The sequence below is a fragment of the Zeus faber genome, assembly GCF_960531495.2.
Source record: "Zeus faber genome assembly, chromosome: 3".
NCBI lineage: Eukaryota > Metazoa > Chordata > Actinopteri > Zeiformes > Zeidae > Zeus > Zeus faber.
The window spans coordinates 20,582,800-20,602,065 of record NC_137190.1 but is presented as its reverse complement, the minus strand read 5'-3'; the positions used below and the strand labels follow the sequence as shown (position 1 = coordinate 20,602,065).

Sequence of the window (19,266 nt, the reverse complement as noted above, 5' to 3'; positions counted from 1 at the left end):
TCCCTCCCTGCAGGACTTATACACCAGGGGGTGTAGCAGCAGAGCCTGCAGGATCATGAAGGATCCTCACCACCCCAACAATGAACTGTCCCAGCTGCTGCGGTCGGGTCAGCGCCTCCGCAGTCACACAGCGAGGACAGAGAGAATGAGACTTGAGTTTCTTCCCGCAAACCGTAAAAACTGTCAATACTGAACTCACCAGGGGTCCTCACTGAGACACACACATAGGCCCCACTGCCTTGCTGTACTGTATGTTGCATACTGTACTGCATACTGTATCACTGTTCTGGGTTACTGCATACTGCGCAGTATTACTGTTCTGTTCGGTGTTACAGGATTGCTGTGTCGTACTCTTGTATACTGTACTGCATATCTCCACACACACTTTATTCACATACCACTTTACTGCACATATCTGTATATACAAATAGCCTATCCCATACACAAAACTATAATCCCTTCTATTTTTTTACCCTCACTCTGTATTACCTTTTTGAGTCTTCATTTTCTTTTTAATTTAATTTATTTATATTATTCTATTCACTAACTGCATTACGTTTTAGGAATCAGTTAGTCTAGGTAGGAATTAGGTTAGCTATGATGTTTGGTTTAGAACTTATTGTGCATAATCTCCGGGTGCGTTGCAAAGACATTTCACTACACATTTGTATGAATGTATGTGTATGTATGTGGCAAATAAACCTCTTGATTATGTATGTGTATATATACGTATGTGGTGGATGGGATGGCTTGAGCAGCCACACCTGATGCTCGTTGGTTGGGCTACGAGCATCGGGTTTAAAAACCCCGTCCACACACTCATTCAAGATGGCAGCCCTGTGTCATGACATGTCTGTCTGCTCCTGGCTAATTCCACCTAGCCTCATCTGTACCATAAACTGGTGTTATCAACCCCCTTTCATCTGTGTTTCTGTGCTGGAGGTCCCCGAAAACACCACTATGGTGGCAAATCTGCCACACTGGCACCTGAGCAGGGACTGTCCGGCACGGGGAAGGGACACAGAAGGACCGCCTGAAGACGCCCTGGAGCCACCAGTGGTTTGACGGGCGGCCCCAGCACCAACCCTCTTCCAACTGGCACCTAGGGGGTCCGGAGCACCGGGGGAGAAGCAGAGCAGCAACCACCACAGGTAACCGCTGGCAGCTAGCTTCTCCACCCAGCAGGCATCGCCGGGACCATCCAGCAGCCAGACCAACCCCCCTCTCGACTGGCAGCGGCAGCACCTGGGGGGTCCGGTGGAGGACCAGTGGAGAAGCAGCGCAGCAACCACCACAGGTAACTGCTGGCAGCTAGCTTCTCCGCCCAGCAGCCACGCCGAGGACCGCCCAGCAGCCCAGCTGCCAGGCCACCCCTCCAAGCAGCCCCCGCAGCAGATAAGTCCGGCCACGCCGTCACCAGCAGCGCAGCAGCCTGAGGCTCTGCGCTCTGGAAGGGAGGAGGGGGCAGTCTGTAGGCGCCATGGTGGAAGGAGGCCTGTCGACCGTGCTGCTCTGGGGAACTCAGGTCCTCTGGGAGGGGAACTCAGGTCCTCTGGGAGGGGACCTGTTCAATTTTTTTTTTGGACATTTGTTTGTATCAGGTATGGGAACCCTGAAAGGGAGAGTAAGCTTTGGCCAGGAATTCCTTCTGGCCTCAGTTTGGTGTTGGGGTTATGGGGTGGCTTGAGCAGCCACACCTGAAACCCGTCCAGTCAGAATGGGAGCCCTGTCATGACATGTTCCATCTGCTCCTGGCTAATTCCACCTAGCCTCCTCTCTACAACAAACTGGTGTTATCAACCCGTCGGCTGTGCCAGAGGTCCTTGGAAATGCCACTTGGGTGGCCAATCTGTCAGAATATACACTGCTCAAAAAACTAAAGGCAACACATAATCATTACAATGTAACTCCAAGTCAATCACACTTCTGGGATATCAACCTGTCCAGTTAGGAAGCAACACTGATTGTGAATCTATTTAACCTGCTGTTGTGCAAATGGAACAGACAACAGGTGGAAATGAGAGGCAATGAGCAAGAAAACTCCTATAAAGGAATGGTTCTGCAGGTGGTGGCCACAGACCATTTCCCTGTCATCTTTTCTGGCTGATTTTTGGTCACCTTTGCCAGTGCCCTCACCATTAGAGGTAGCATGAGGCGGTGTCTGCAACCCACAGAAATTAGTCAGGTAGTGCAGCTTATCCAGGATGGCACATCAATGCACGCTGTGGCAAGGTTTGCTGTGTCTCCCAGCAGTTTCAAGAGCATGGAGGAGATACCAGGAGACGTGGAGGGGGCCGTTGGAGGACAACAACCCAGCAGCAGGACCGCTATCTGCTCCTTTGTGCAAGGAGGAACAGGAGCACTGCCAGAGCCCTACAAAATGACCTCCAGCAGGCCACTAATGTGCCTGTTTCTGATCAAACTGTCAGCATCAGACTCCATGAGGGTGGTATGAGGGCCCGACGTCCACAAGTGGGGCCTGTGCTCACAGCCCAACGCCGTGCAACCCGATTAGCATTTGCCAGAGAACACCAGGGTTGGCAGATTGGTCATTGGTGCCTTGTGCTCTTCACGGATGAAAGCAGGTTCACACTGAGCATGTGACAGTCTGGAGACACCGTGGAGAACGTTCTGCTGCCTGCAACATCCTCCAGCATGACCGGTTTGACGGTGGGTCAGTGATGGTCTGGGGAGGCATATCCTTGGAGGGCCGCACAGACCTCCATGTGCTAGCCAGAGGTACCCAGACTGCCATTAGGTTCCTTCTGATGCATGACAATGCTCGGCCTCATGTGGCTGGAGTGTGTCAGCAGTTCCTGCATGACGAAGGCATTGATGCTACGGACTGGCCTGCCCGTTCCCCAGACCTGGATCCAATTGCGCACCTCTGGGACATCATGTCTCGTTCAATCCAGCGACGGCACGTCGCACCACAGACTGTCCAGGAGTTGAGTGATGCCCTGATCCAGGTCTGGGAGGAGATCCCTCAGGAGAACATCCGTCGTCTCATCAGGAGCATGTCTAGACGTTGTAGGGAGTGCATACAGGCACGTGGAGGCCACACACACTACTGAGCCTCATTTTGAATTGTCTTGAGAAATCTCCACAGAACGTGGATCAGCCTGTGATCTGATTTTTCCACTTTTATTTTGAGTATGATTATGAATCCAGGCCTCCATATGGGTTAATGATTTTGATTTCCATTGATCATTCTTACGTTATTTTGTGCTTAACGCATTCCACTATGTAATGAATAAAGATTTTCAACTGGAATATTTAATTAATTGAGATCTAGACTGTGTTTAAGTGTTCCCTTTATTTTTTTGAGCAGTGTATATGCAATAAACGTGTGTGTGTGTGTGTGTGTGTGTGTGTGTGTGTATAGTAATTAATTAAAAATATGTTTTTGTACATTATGTGTGTATGTTTTATCCTAAATACATATAAAACAACAAGGAGAAGATCCTTTTACTGCCAGGAAGGCTGTATAATGTGAAACGCTACGAGGGGTGGTGTTGACACTGCAGAAGTAATAAACCTGCCGCCATGCTTCTGGAGAACTAACCCTGGAGCTCGGACAATGGGAGCTGTGCTTTATCGGGCCCCCGGTGGTGACTGAGAGGCAGCCGGGGGACAGGATGGGGGTACAAATTCCAGGGGAGGATGCTTTGGTCAAACCCGTTGACCACAGCAGAGTGGCTCCCGCATCGCCTCTTCCTACCGCCACTGACTCACCTTTCGTGCCTTTCATCCACGGAACAAACAACTCGTGGGGTCTGACCTTGCTGATAATTAAGGGGGCTGCACAATGAGGCCCGGTGAAAACAAACAAGTCCACACACCCTCCACCCCCTCGTAAATCTCCATAAACCAGCTCCGAGTGGCTTAGATGGCTACGTCAGTGACTTTCTCGGAGGTTATCAAGTGGACACCTTCTCTCACCCATGTTTTGTTGAATTCTGTAGGGGCTGAGGATATGGTTCATAACACACCAAGAGATATCTATTTATATAGACAGCTTGCTTTAGATAGCAATCTGAGTCGTCTTTGCGGAGTCAAATATGGTAATGGTCATTGTGACATCGCTTTTCCATTCCTATCGTTGCACCGCGAGCATGAAGCGTCCTTTTGTCTCAGTACTCGTGCTACGCTGGGCCTGAAAGGGTTAAGGATGGAGTGATGTGCACTGCGGGGCGGTTAATGAGGTATCATACACTGAGGAGACGGCGGAAGCAGAGTTTGGCTGCTGGCTGAGGCGCTTCTCTGGAGGACTTCATACGTTCATAATTCATATCCACTGCGGGATAATAAAGGCGGCAGAGACGGCAGGGACAGACGAGGTGAGTGGACCAGTTTCAAATTAACAGATGCCGACACTGACACCGGGGCTCTGACATAGTTGGTGAGTTTGGTGGAGGAGGTGGATATTGGATTTGGAGGGCACTTCGCTGTAAATGGACAGAGAAAGAGGTGGGTATATGCTGTTTACATTTCTCTACTCAGAACCAAACGTCACTTATGGCGTTAATGTCCTTAACGTTGTACTCCGTAACCTGGTACAGTTAAATATTAATGATGCTTTGTGACTGAAAGATTTGTATTATTTGATATGCTCGTAAAAAAAAAAAAGGTGGTGGTGGTGGGAGGGGTCCTTACAGTCCCAGATTAGTTAAAAAAAAACAAAAAAACGTGATGATGTCGCTGTCGCTATTTGTCCCGGCCCTTGCCGCAGAGAGGGATGCTTTTTAAAGCGGCAGTCAATCCCTTGTTTGAGGAAGGGTGAGATCCTCCTTCCACCTTGCTTCAGGTTTTCGTCTTTTGGCTCCCTCTGCAGTCCTTTTCTATCTATCACATAACCTCTAAACCTCTCTTTAACGCACGCACACACGCACACATGCGCGCACACACACACACGCACACACACACACACACAAACACGCATGCACACATACGCACGCACACACATACGCATAGACATACTGTACGTGCATGGCCTCCTTCACCCTCCTCCTGACAGACTGATAGAGCCACAACATGCTGCGATGCTAAAGAGAAGCCGAAGAGGACGTGATTAAGGACCTGGCGACAGCTGGGTGCAGGATAAGGGCCGCCCGCCACTGGTGCGTGTCTCCATCCCAGTAATGAGATGAAAAAAACATACTCACATACTCACACGCACACACTCGCCTACACTATTGCCATGTGACAAACACAAAAGCATACGTTTTGTTATAGTTTTTGTTAGTTGTCCTGTGTTTTGTCCGTCCTGTTTTTTTTTCCACTTTCTCCACAAATGGCTCTTTAGGCCTAATCAACTAGTGAATATACCTGCTTTCAATGTTTCCTAAAAAGCTACTTGTCCATATCAGACCAGGGACAGTGTGTGGTCGTGGGTCTCTTGTTTTTGTTCTCTGGGAATAAAAGTGGCTCCTCAGCTGTAATCAGCAGGGCTTTTCCCGACGGTCTTGCTTTAGTGATGCAAATGGCGGGCCATGTGTGGTTATTATACATAATACATGCAGTAATAGGTGGAAGACGGGGACAATGGTCGGTGCCATCGCCAGATCAGAGGCGTAATGGAGGAGGGGGCGGGCGGGCGGGCCGGGGGGTGTGAGGTAGACGGATCCCTGGGAGAATACTGTGTCTGGAGCGGTGGAAGATTCCCGCTCAGACTACGTGCTTCAGCTGTAATGCTCTGCACTGGAAACCAAGGTCGGCGGCGCAATTATTGTTTTCGGTGGCACTTTGCCTCGCGGTGGCACCGAGAAGACAAGTGATTTATAACAGAAAGCGCACTTGGCTCTCAGCACGGCACCCACATCCGCACAGCTTATTGAAGGGAACGCAAGCATGGATTCGCTCAACTCTTTTTCTGTCTGTATCATCTCTATCACTCACTCCCACCCTCCATTTTCCACCTTTTTCTACATGAATCCCGTATGGTGCTAATTGGTGTACTGTGTTTAAAAGAATAAACTTTTCATTTTCATGTGTGCACCACATGAGGTAGGGTTCTACAGTGCACCAGGAAGGGATTTGCATGCGCTACCCGTGGGCTTCACATGGGCTTCACATGTGCTTTCTTATGTGATTACCCTGTGAGTGTAAGGGGCAGCAAAGATAATGAGATATAACATACAAATACAGACTTCTTAAATGTATAAAGGAAGGAAAAGGACAGAAAAAAGTGCTATCTATCATATCTATACAGAAAAATGCACAAATATGTTTAAGGTGTGAGGAAGCAATTTAGCATCGGTAAAAACCAGCAGGCGGGCTGGTCTCCATCAATGTCTCTCTCTTTGTTGACAGCCAGTATTGACATATTCCTGGGATTAGTGACTCTTTCAACACGATGCCCACACACACCATTCACACCTTGAGAGCGGTCGCCAGGACACCCAAAAAAACAAACAAAAGAAGCAGCAACCGTGGCCATGTGCCATCACAGAGTAAATGGGTCTGACCTAGATCTCTGCAGTGTCTACACAGCAAACCAATGCAGACTCCTCTGAGATGTCTCCAGTGCACAGTGCCCAGGATATGGCCTGAACGTGAGGGCGATTAAGAGACAGAGCTCTGGGGCTCTGAAAGGGCGCAAACCTAAACAGCATAAATGAAACAACTTGGCTCTGCTGAACGTCTTCCCTACAACACAGTTTTGACGTTTTGAGGAGCCAATATAATAAAAACAACAACAAGTATGCCAGTAACAAAATAAATACATATTTACTGCAATAAACACAAACTAATTTGGAATGAGGGAAATGTGTTTTTTTGCATTATCTTATCCTGGAATATGCATGCATATTCCGTCAAAAAAAGAATTTTATACAAACATAAATCATTTTGAAAAGTTTTATATGTTTAACTTTGCACCTGAACAACTGCTCAAACTTAACAACGGCTCCATATCAGTCAACACTAAAAGAAGCCAAAGTGCTGAGGAGAAAACAACACTTTCCAAGCGCGCTGAGGACACACGCACCTGCCAATTCCGATTCTTGATCAAATTAAAGGCCCATTGTCCAACTGAATAATTATTTCAACGCTTGTTTCGCACTCGACCTATGCCGTGCTTGAATTTGTCTGACAAAGGCGTAGAAAAGGTACTTTTTGCTTCCACGGGTTAGAGTGGTAAATTATTCATGTGAAAGCCATTTCTGGATCGATACAGATCATGGTGAGTATCAACTTTCACCAGGCGCCTGCGGTGTTGAGACACTCTGGGTGCTGGAGTTGATGCTGCGTTCAATTGAATTCGGAACTCGGCACGACACGACGTCCTGCGGTAATTAAAAAAAGAAATGTCATTTCAATCGGAATTTCACATCAAAATTTTGCACTTTGCGGATATAACAGACCTGAACCGAGCAACGTTTCCTTTGCATGGGGTTTTATGTGAAAACACGTAGAAACTTCCATCTGATTTGTTATGTAGTTTTAGCTCCTGTGCAGATGCTTGTAGAGTTTACAGGCTTGTAAAACATACAGGAAGTTGCAGTGGCTGTTGGGGATCGGGAGGTTCAGCCGATCAGAGGCAACGGAACACATTTACCTCGGAAGCGAGGCCTCCGACTCGGATTTACCGAATTCCGAGTTCCCAGGAATACAGCAATAAACTCCCAAATGCCATTGTGAACCTTGGCACATCTACTGCCAATAAACATTCAATTCACTTAAGTCATATACCTATTGTGGACTTTGTAGATAATTCTTGAGGAGTTAAGTAAGAATATGAAAATAAAATTAAGGTCTGGGTTTCACAGCCAATAGAACATTAGGAATTATGTGTCACAATTTACAGATATAAATAAAATGAATACAAATACAATGGAAAAAATGAATAAATCCCTCCATCCACAAGTAAATACTACAATTTTCAAATCAGTAATAAGAGTCTTTTATACAAAAAAAACATAGAAATATTTATCCGTTAACAAAAAGTTATTTAATACTTGTGTTGTTTAACCCCCTTTGCGAAGAAATGTAACATCGGTTTTTTTTATGCCATTAAATCTATTTTCGTGAGTTTTAATCACTTACAAACTTTTCTTCTTCTTGAATCTATCTTTCACATCTTTCCATCTTGTTCTTTGACCCACACCGTGTAAACGCCCAGACATGCATTGAAACGGTTGCCTCACATGTGGATTGCTTCGCATGTGTATTTGTGTTTTGTGACACACATGGGGGAGGGAGGTGGGGTTCGGGGGAATGCACGGAGTGGATGCTGGAGTGGAGTGGAGTGGCGTGGAGTGGAGTGGACCCTCACGATGGCGGATCTTGGGTCGTACACCAACATGGCGGGGCCTTTTTGACAACATTAGGCGTTTTCGGACCAAAACGTTCTGAGGGCTCCGTGGGGACTCCTGATTGGAGGTGAGAAATAAGCAATCCGTTGCTGAATGTTCACTCATATTAGATCTACAAGGTGTAATTTAAAAGTTTGCTCCAACTTTTGTAAGGCAAGGGCTCGCATCAGGACACCGCACGGGGATATTTTTGATTCATTCAATTAACATCGTAAAACAAAATGAAATAAATACCTCTACAATAAAAATACTATTTTTATATTTTATTTTTTTATTGGCGCAGAGTGTACGAGTGTACCTCGCCTCCCAGAGCGATGCAACCCCGTTGGGGCACACTGAAGACAGGCATACCCAGTCAAGGGTTGGTCTGAATCCATGGCGAGGTCGGGGCGGAGGGGCTCCGTTTTCTTTATTTTTTTAATGTTTTGGAAATAAATTGTGTGTAACTAAAGACATAATTACTTCACATTAAAGGTCTTCGTTTTAGCTTGGGTTGTTGGTTGTTGTTACGGTTTTACATGGGTTGCCGGTGCAGCATTGGCTCATGTCTCCGACCATTCACCGTGCACTTACTGTACGTCTGGACAAATCCCCGTGCACTTACTGTACGTCTGGACCAATCACCGTGCACTTACTGTACGTCTGGACCAATCTCCGTGCACTTACGTTACTGAAGGTTCCTCTTGTGCCGTTTAGTCCCTGCCTGGACTAGGAGATTAAAAAAAAGTCCCTCAAAACGGAGTTCTAAGAACAACAATAGCTCCTAGTTACTGCGGAAACACAAAAAAATGGAGGGTTCCTCCAAAGGTTCTTCGAAACTATAAAAAAGTCCCTGCGGTGCAAAAACCCCTATAATGGAGTTTATACTTTCAGTTTGTTTGTCCGTTTGTTTATTTTTTGTGATGCCAACACATTTCCTAACGTTTCATAATCACTTTCGTAATGTAGTGTAGAACGTTTTCCGCCACAGTGAAAGTCCACTCCACTCCAAGGATCCACTCCATGCATCCACTCCAACCCGCCCCCCCTCACTGGATATGTCACAAAACACGAATACAAATTCAGGGCAATCCAGGGTGAAGCAACCATTTCAACGCACGTTTCAAAGTTGTAAGTCCAAGATGAAGAAAGGATATGTATGAGATAATAACATATGAAAATACATTTGTCATTATTTTTATCACATTGATTATGCAACATTTATTTACAAAATGGTTTACACAATTAATACATTATTTATTTGTGGATAGAGAAGTATGTGTTTCTTTTTTTGCATTTAAAAATGTTAATACATATGTGTGGAGAGTCGTTTTTATTCACCCTTTTCCATTTGTATTTTATTATGTGCATTTGTCAATAGTGACACTGAATTCCTTCCATAAACATAGCAGCCCTTGAAGTTGACAACATTTCCCCAGTCTCAATGACTACAGCGGGCAAAAGCAGGAAAAGTAAGTAGTAAGATCGTTTTATTTATCCCGGTGAAATTAGGATGCCATGTAACATTCAATCATTTGTTTTTGGAGGTATGTTGTGAGCAAACAGGCACTGCAAGTAGAAATGTTGGATACAATAAATTAATCTATTCCTTAATTTAATCCATATTTAAAATGGAGATAAGACCACGTGCAGATAAGAGGAGAAAACTGACAGATTTCTTTCAGAGGTGAGGTATTGGAGCATACACTCGTTATTTCTCGTTATTTCTTCTTTCTATAACAAATGTGGAAAAATTCACGTTTGTAGGACGGCCATGATCATGGATTTGTATTTGACCATTAACTGTAATACAAAATTACAATTAACAACTGAATTGCCTTTTTTTTCTGTGTCATCGCCATTTAATGTCACTTTCATAATATAAGCTTATCATTGTCTACATGTTTACCTTATGGAGAAGAACCATTTATTAACATTGAACATTGAAACATAAAGATTTTGGTAGAAAGTTAATTTGAACAAATTCCCTGTCACTGAAGATAGGGTTAGGTTTGATGAAATGCCTGGGGTGGAGACAGCTCTATAGGCTATAACCACACTGGGACATGGCAGGGACATGTCGAGAGACATGTCTTAATGCATTCATTGTGCATTGAAAGTTCACTTCATGCGTTCTTTTCTGCATTGTTGCAGAGATGCCTCGCCAGTTCCCTAAGATCACCATCAGCAAGGCAGATGAGGCGGTGCAGCTGCTGGCAGAGAGGGTGTATGCATCGGCGCTGAAGGAGGAAGACACCAAAGATGCTCTGGCCATGTTCACAGTCCCTGAGGACTGTCCCATCAACCTCCAGCAAGCCAAAGAGCATGAGCTGCTCAAGGAGCTGGCAGAGCAGCAGTCGGAGGAGAGCGCCAAAAGGTCCGGCACTAAGAATAAGGACATGTATTGCCGTCACAAAATGAAACCAAAACACTATATCTCTATACAAATAGCTTAAATGCTAATTTACTGAATTTACATGGCTTTTCCCAGGAAGAAGAGTTTCAAAATGATCCGTTCCCAGTCAATGGGCATGCCGATCCCAGGGAATGTTGATTTGACACGGTCAGCGGCGGCTTCTCCGTTACTCACCCCGAGCTCCACCTGCTCTTCTCAAATCGAAAGCCTCCCAGAATACCAGAGGGTCACCATTAGTGGAGATTACTGCGCCGGGGTAAAGTACTGTACCTAAAAGAGAGGTTCAGGGGATGTATGCGACAGGTGTCAGAACTTCAATGATGATTGCAATAGAAAGGTGGTGCATGGTCAGTCGTCATGGCACAATTGTGTGAAATACCTGATGGTTATCGCAGTGATCCTAATTTGCCCCCCACCCCAAAAACATTGGCCACAAAAAAAAAGGTTTCGCTGTTCATTTCGTCGTCCATTTCATATCAAAGTGTGTAATTTATGAATATGTTCACATGATGACTTTCTTTAAACGACTTATTCGGAATTGGAAGTAAACTGGACATGCCACGACTTATTCGGCGACTCTCATTCCTCCTCCAGATCACGGTGGATGACTACGAACAAGCAGCCAAGAGCGTCCTCAAGGCCCTGTTCATCCGGGAGAAATACTCCAAACTAGCCTATCACAGATTTTGCCGAACCACCGCACAGTTCCTCCGCAGTGCGGAGAACGAGACATGGAGGGAGGAAGACGAGGTGGCGTCCGGTAGGAAACGTGACGTTTGGCCGCACGGCCTCGGGATTTTCCACGTGACGTTTTTTTAACATCATCATTTCTTGCAGATATCTTCCCATGCATGGGGGATGGGGTGGATCCCTACAGCATGGACAACATCCCAGAGAACCTGGGCTTTGAACTCATGATGAGAGATGGAATAGTGTACGTCTACGACAATGCCGAGGCACTGAGGGAGAACAAGCCCCGAAACCTTCCCTACCCAGATTTGGAAACCTTTGCTATAGACCTCAACCATGTGCTGGCCATGATCGTGGACGGACCCACGTGAGTCCCCAAAACAAACAAAAGCTTACTAACAACTCTCCGGTACGACATGGACTTTACTAAATGTTCTGTTGGTTACAGGAAGAGCTATTGTCACAGACGACTCAACTTCTTGGATTCAAAGTTTTACCTCCACGAAATGCTCAATGAAATTGCTGAGCTGAAGGAGCTGAAAGGGGTGCCGCACAGGGATTTCTACAACGTTAGAAAGGCGTGTATTCTTTTTTGGACCCAATTAAACAATCGAGGCTCAGGCTTCGATCTGAAATTGGATAATCTCCCCTAATTCCCTTCCTCGCCTACCAAAGGATCTCATCAGATCGGTGTGTCCTTATAGGTGGACACACATATCCACGCTGCGGCTTGCATGTCCCAGAAACACCTGCTGGCCTTCATCCAGACGACCTACAAGACCGAGGCCGACCGCGTGGTGCTGGAAGTTAATGGAAAGAACATGATGCTCCGCCAGGTCTTCCACCGGCTCAACTTGGACCCGTACGACCTCACTGTGGACTCTCTGGATGTACACGCTGTAAGAAACCCCTAAAAGAACAAGAAAACCTCACGTCTGCTTTGGTTTTGATCGGCACACAGTGAGCAACACACACCCTCCATTGAACCACAGCATTTGCTCAAAAGTGCTCCAGCGGGTTTACTGATGGAAGTATCCTAAAAAAAATGTAAAAAAAATACAGCAATTCATATTTCCTAAGTGGTTTTAATGAGATGCACTGGGTCTGTTCTTCGCAGGGGAGGCAAACCTTCCACCGGTTCGACAAGTTCAACTCCAAGTACAACCCTGTGGGCGCCAGTGAGCTCAGAGAAATCTACCTGAAAACGGACAACCTCATCAACGGAGAATATTTTGCTCGGCTTATAAAGGTACAAACAAGAACAGGGTTGAATTATACTATGAGCGTGGGCAAAGCTGATATTGTCATCCAAGTATTGAAAATGCTACGACACCGGAGATCCTGGGCTTTTATGCTTTATCTGTGTATCCGGCAGGAAGTGTCTCACGATCTGGAGGAGAGTAAGTACCAGCACGCAGAGCCTCGCCTCTCCATTTACGGACGCTCCCCGCTGGAGTGGGACAGTCTGTCCAAGTGGTTCATCCATCACAAAGTGCACTCTCCCAACATGACATGGGTCATTCAAGTGCCTAGAATATAGTAAGCGCACTCAAAGCATTTTATTGCCATCATATAAACTTGAAAAATACAGCAACCAATAAAAGAACAATTGTTTTTCCTTGTCCAAGTGATATTTTCAAGTCGAGGAACTTGGTCCCCAACTTTGGCAAGATGCTGGAAAACATATTCAAGCCTTTATTCGAGGTCACGGTGAATCCACAGAAGCACAAGGAGCTGCACGTGTTCCTCAAATATGTAAGTCAATGCCATTGTATATCTGAACAAATCCGGACCGTCCCTAAAATGTGGTTTGCTTATCGGCTTGGTCCGCGGTGCGTGCAGGTCACTGGCTTCGACAGCGTGGACGACGAATCCAAACACAGCGACCACATGTTCTCCTACAAGAGCCCCAAGCCCGAGGAGTGGACCGACCACAGCAACCCCCCCTACAGCTACTACCTCTTCCACATGTATGCAAACATCATGGTCCTCAACAATCTGAGGAAGTAAGTGTGGACGGCACCGGCTCTGGACCTCAATTTAGATCAGGGTGGGGAAACCTCTGGGTCACTTGCAAAATGTAAAATTTTTCATTGCACTAAATAGTTTTGCATTAAATTTGTGTCTCTCCCGATTAAAACATCCTCCTGGTTGCTCTAGGGAACGGGGTCTGAGCACGTTCCACTTCCGTCCACACTGTGGAGAATCGGGCTCGATCACCCACCTGGTCTCTGCTTTTCTCACCGCCGACAACATCTCACATGGACTCAACTTGAAGAAGGTTGTTTCAATTGTCATTTGCAAACGTATTTATTTTGCTGTTGGCTGTTCGCTGGAGGTCTTTCCAGTCAATCCTGAAATGTGGTGTTGTGAGTGGTTGTGTCGTACCCTGAACTTGTTTTCCCCATTCTAATGTATTCTCTTCAGAGTCCTGTGCTACAGTACCTCTACTACTTGGCCCAGGTACCCATCGCAATGTCTCCGCTCAGCAACAACAGCCTGTTTCTGGAATATTCCAAAAGTCCCTTCCGGGAGTTCCTGCACAAGGGCCTTTGTGTGTCTTTGTCCACGGACGACCCGATGCAGTTCCACTACACCAAGGTCCCCAGTCGTGCACCCAGGAATAAAATATATGTGTTTCAAAGCTTCTTTTTTTAAATTCTTTGCAGAGTAAAAAATGATGTGTTATTTGTGTATTGGGACATCAGGAGCCCCTGATGGAAGAGTATGCCATCGCAGCTCAGCTGTGGAAGCTCAGCACCTGCGACGTGTGTGAAATAGCCAGGAACAGTGTGCTGCAGAGTGGACTCTCTCACCAGGTACAGTGGCATTTACCTGCAGTCATCCTTTAATGCGGTGTTTTGTTTTTTAAGTCAGATGAATTTTCATGCCGAATGTGTCTTTTGTTTTGAAAAGAACAAGAAGCATTTCATCGGGGTGAACTACTTGAAAGACGGACCTGAGGGGAACGATATCCGTCGCACAAACGTGGCCCAGATCCGCATGGCCTACAGACACGAGACGCTGTGCAACGAACTGAGCTTCCTGGTGGACGCGGTGAAGACCGAAGCCATGAACTCCAAACTGGAACGAGATGGACCCTGACCTCAAACCGGATTTAAGCAGAGCTAAGCTCTCCATAATAGTCACCACACCCACTTGGATCCCTTTGCATTGAGTTCATTGGTGGGGAAACGTCAGACAACGTGATATTAAAAAAGATACAGCTCAGGAATGTTGATTTTCATTAAGAGGTGAAAGATGTATGCAGAGACGGAGGCCTTGGATGGCACCTATACAGACTTAGTGTTGGACATTAATTCTACCCGAGCAACCATGCATTACATCCCTTCAATGCAAGAGCTACAGTTATGTGTTAAGCATAGTGAATATTGTCTTGAGCATTTTCATTTCTACAGTGGACACATGGTGGAGGAAGCACATTGTGGCAAGAGGCTAAGTACAGAGCGCCTGAAGGCTTTAATTGTAATGACAAGTCTTCCACTGTAACTTCAGTAAACGACACCGCTTGTTAACAGATATGTATTGTATAAATCGATCACCAAACGTTTCCTTTTTGTTTTTCACACAGTATTTGTTGTATTGAACAACATGCTTACTGGAAGAATACGTGAAACATTTCTGCATTAAAATACACCTGTCTCATAAGCTTTTGACGTATTTTGTCAGTTTCTGTAACATTACAGCAGAGGAGGTCTGCGGGTGGAGGTACGCGTGTACAAATGACCAACGCAGCCCAAAAGAGATGAAAATGTTGGAATCAATCCACTGTACCCATCTAGATCAAGATGGACCGTATAGTGCAACGTATTATCTTCCCTTGTAGTGCAAAACAAGATCACAATGAAATTTTTGTAATTTTAATTAAAAAAACAATTGGACCCCCCCTAGGCTACATTACAGAATGTATTAAAACCAACTGATAAAAGTAATTTCACACAAACATAATTTATACCAAAGAAATCCATTTTTGTCTGCATATTTACATCACGGTAGTGCACAACTAGAAACATTACCAGCAGAAGTCCAAAGTACTAACTCAAAGCGCTGCATTCAAGAGACGCTTCGCTGGTCATCATCCACTTCTATACTGAGCTCCTCGGCAGCGTCTTCAAGCGGCTCTGTGGCGTACTCCATGCAGGTCCACTCCTCCGTCTCCATGTGCTCCTCCTGCAGCCTCACATCCCAGCTCACAAAGCAGCTCCTGCTCCTATAGAGATAAATACAATGGAAATAACAGAAACAATTATAAGGAATGACTTATAGCTGATTTAAAGGCTTTATATATTTATATATATATATATGTTTTAAGCACCACATACTGTAGAACTGGTTTTGCATGGTGCAATAGTGTCTCTTCATCCCTCATAAAAACTACAAATATGTAGTGTGGTGTGGGGATGGTGTGGTTTGAGCGGCCACACCTGACCTGGGTCTAGGTAATTGGTGGATCCAGGATCAGAGTGGCTGCGTACCTGTTGCTCGTTGGTTTGTCTAAGCGCAGCAGCAGCAGGTAAAACCCCCATCCCCACACACACTCAAGAGAGGAGCCCCTGTCATGACACATCTCTGCTCCCGGGCCAATTCCAACAAGCCCTCTCTCTACAATAAGCTGGTGTCTACAACCCCGTCTTCTGTGTATCTGTGCCGGAGGTCCCTGAAAATTCCATTTGGATGGCGCGTGGTAGGCGAAACTGCCACATGTAATGTTATGTAATGGTAACGTTTTAAAGGTATGTCTAGAGGTTACAAGAGAAGTTGTTTATTTTATTTTATTTATTTTTTTATCATCCTATACCCCAGAGTTCTATTAACCCTTGATGGCCCTTTATGAACCACTTTGGGAACTATTAAAAACATTCAAGAAATATTTGTATTTGTAAAAGAGTAGGTGTTAAATGGGATCATTAATGAAGGGAAATAAACAGAAATTGCAAGGCAACACATAACTCAATCAGAAGACCAAGGCATAACTGGCAACCCTAACTACGTTTCTATGGAAAGTACTGTAGCTAGCAACTTAGAGTAGAGAGCCTGCATAACATTAATTAGGAAACTAGAGGTTCAAGGAGTACCTCAAATATCCTTGATTAAAGTGCAGATAAAAAACACTCACAATGATCCGTATCCCAGGACGGCTATTATAAGCAGTAGAAGAGCGCCGGTCACGGCGATGAGCAAGGTCTTCGTTGGCACTGAAACCATGAGAGGAGAAGGGAAGGAAGTCACTTCAAACCAAATCTTGATCCAAACAGTTTTAATGTGTGCTATAATACCTGACCTGAATGTTATATCATGCCCAGTAAAACGCTACAAACCTCTAAAAGAGCCTTGTGCACTGCTCATGAACTGGGACGCTTCTGCTTCCATTTCGGCTCCGTCCTGAGACGACGGGAGAACTTCAGAGGAGGAGACAGTGACAGGCCGGAGGGAAGGAGACGGGGGCGGAGGAGAGGGGGGTGAGCGCTGGGTCTTGGAGGTGGAGGGCGCCGCCTCGGAAGGACGCCCGGCGCGCTTGGGGTAAGCCCTGGTGGTCAGAGGGCTATCGGCCATGGCATCCTTCAATTGTGTCACCGTATCTGCCATGAAGAAACCCACATGTACGCGCACACACACACACACACACACACACACACACACACACACACACACACACACACACACACACACACACACACACACACACACACACACACACACACACACACACACACACACACATCAAAGATCAATGTTCACATTCTAGGTATTCTATTTTATGAGCTTCAGGTCAATTTCAGCAAATAAACTTTTAGGATTAATTTAAGCCTGATAACATAAGTAACAGAACATATCTAATCAAATAATAAACATATTTACGAGTAATACACTCATTTTGCTTACTAGTAATGTTTAAAAGTAATGCAAATATATTTTTAAATAGCCAGACAGGGAGAGTGAGAGAGAGAGAGAGAGAGAGCGAGGCAGTAAAGAGTCCTGTCTTACCTGGTTCACTGAAGCAGAATACGTCAAACTTCTGTGTGACGGAGGTTCTCCACTCCACCAGACCAGTCTTGTTCTTCCCACACGACGCGCTGGGACTGATCCGGGGGATGACGACAAAATGTTCATCGATCCATCCGAACCTGCGGAAAATGGCAGAGAATCACAATAAGGTCTGGAGACAGAGGTGCCACGGTTATGGTTGAGGTGGCCATGTCGTGTGATGGCCTGACCTGCAGGTCTCCAGACCCTGGAGCAGAGCCTCCTGGACCTGAGCCTTGGAAGCGATGCTCTGTCCCAGGGACCAGCACAGCTCCCGAGCCTCCGAGGCACTGAGGGAATACTGAGGCTGGTTAGAGGCGTCAAAGCTAGTGATCTGATTCACTCCAGCGATCCTCTGGCCTGCTGCTGGGCGGATGGATGGATGGGTAGATACAGACAGAAAAAAAAATGAAAATGAATAAATAAAACTTAATATAATAATAATTAGCATTATAACAATAATAATAATAATAATAATAATAATAATAATAATAATAATAATAATAATAGTCAATAATATAGTTAAAAAAATATAAAAACATAAAATAGTTAATAGTTATAGTTTGTGCTTTTGGAAAAAATACATATATTTTTCTTTTCTCCGTAAAACATTCCATTGTTTTGATTTCAGATACAATTTTACGATTGTTAGAATAAGTTCCTCAACAAGAAGGGATGCAAATTATTCAGATATTCAAAGCAGAGTCCCACATGCATCTCAAGGTAGGGAAAACAATAAAAGGTAGAATATGTAAAGCATTGAAATGTAAAAAATGATCCCTTTCCCTTACCTCTAATTTGGAGTGATGTGCTGAGAGTGACGGCCGACAACAACAACAGGACGATCCGCATCATTTTCTCGGACAGATCAGAGTAGTAAGCGTCGAGTGGAGGGGATGACAAGTGCTCCACAGTTTGTACATCTGTGGGCCATAAAAAAAAAGAAAAAAAAAAAAAAGAGGTTGAATTGAGGTGATCCTACGCAATGGGGTGTGTATGGACGGTGATATTGCGAGTAAGGGAAAAGGAAGAGGAAAGTGCTGCTCATCACAGGTCAAACCAAGAGGCATCATATGCTGCAGGAATCTGGCACAGAGACAAGAGGGGAAAAAAAAAAAGTTACTTGGAAATTGGTTTCCGATTTCAGTAGTGATTTTTAAACGAGAATATAAAATTATATATCAAACCTAAAATAATAATAATAATAATAATAATTATTATTATTATTATTATTATTATAAGAACAATTATTGTTATTTTTATCATCATCATCATCATCATCATCATCAATATTATTATTTTATTATTAGTAGTAGTGGTATTATTATTATTATTATTATTATTATTATTAGTAGTAGTAGTAGTAGTAGGAGTAGTAGTAGTAGTATTACATTAAAAAAAAGTCATGGCATTAGCCAAAACATTTTTTTTAATCTAGGAAAAACAACAGCTTTCAATATTTAAAAAATACAATAGTGTCAAATCCATCCTGTGCTCATGAAAACAATGACATTGTGAATGCTGACTTGAAGTCTGCACTGAGTTTGATATGGATAGAGAGATTAGGACTTGGCCTCATGCTGACGTCAAACACCGGAGGGACCTCGTGCAAATAATTTCCTCCCTCCCTGTGACGAGCCCCGGTGACATATCAGCATTTCCACAAAAACATTTCAGCACATCCAGTGCCAACAGGAAACGACGCAGGCGGAGGCAGGGAACAGGCGGCGGGAGTCTGGACAGATGTGAGGAACCGCTGACATCCAGGTACAGTGTGTGACGTACAGAATGTCCTTCTCATCACACTGTAACACGCTCAGC

General features: G+C 44.9%; 2 protein-coding genes across 2 annotated transcripts; one reads left to right on the top strand and one right to left on the bottom strand.

Annotated features, from left to right (window-relative positions):
* Nucleotides 1–10,450: 10,450 nt before the first annotated feature.
* Nucleotides 10,451–14,505, top strand: ampd3a (adenosine monophosphate deaminase 3a; the record flags this gene model as incomplete). Its single annotated transcript, XM_079997274.1, has 14 exons — nt 10,451–10,671; nt 10,786–10,966; nt 11,305–11,470; nt 11,548–11,767; nt 11,849–11,978; nt 12,105–12,299; nt 12,518–12,649; nt 12,776–12,939; nt 13,029–13,155; nt 13,243–13,406; nt 13,561–13,681; nt 13,828–14,001; nt 14,109–14,219; nt 14,317–14,505. 14 exons carry the CDS (start codon nt 10,451–10,453, stop codon nt 14,503–14,505), a joined length of 2,295 nt encoding a protein of 764 aa, XP_079853400.1.
* A 766-nt stretch (nt 14,506–15,271) lies between these two features.
* On the bottom strand, nt 15,272–18,367 carry lyve1a (lymphatic vessel endothelial hyaluronic receptor 1a). The gene is made up of 6 exons (XM_079997614.1): nt 18,237–18,367; nt 17,637–17,808; nt 17,407–17,546; nt 16,740–17,000; nt 16,538–16,616; nt 15,272–15,631 (listed from the first exon to the last, which is right to left on the bottom strand). Exons 1-6 carry the CDS (start codon nt 18,298–18,300, stop codon nt 15,475–15,477), a joined length of 873 nt encoding a protein of 290 aa, XP_079853740.1. The 5' UTR covers nt 18,301–18,367; the 3' UTR covers nt 15,272–15,474.
* Between the last annotated feature and the right edge of the window lie 899 nt (nt 18,368–19,266).

What these genes read in the sequence shown, in the direction of transcription:
- lyve1a (XM_079997614.1), bottom strand. Translation starts at nt 18,300, where the DNA reads ATGATGCGGATCGTCCTGTTGTTGTTGTCGGCCGTCACTCTCAGCACA. An exon ending in CAGGGTCTGGAGACCTGCAG is followed by an intron (nt 17,547 to 17,636) that starts GTCAGGCCATCA and finishes CATTTTCCGCAG; the next exon opens with GTTCGGATGGATCGATGAAC. An exon ending in TGCACAAGGCTCTTTTAGAG is followed by an intron (nt 16,617 to 16,739) that starts GTTTGTAGCGTT and finishes TCATGGTTTCAG; the next exon opens with TGCCAACGAAGACCTTGCTC.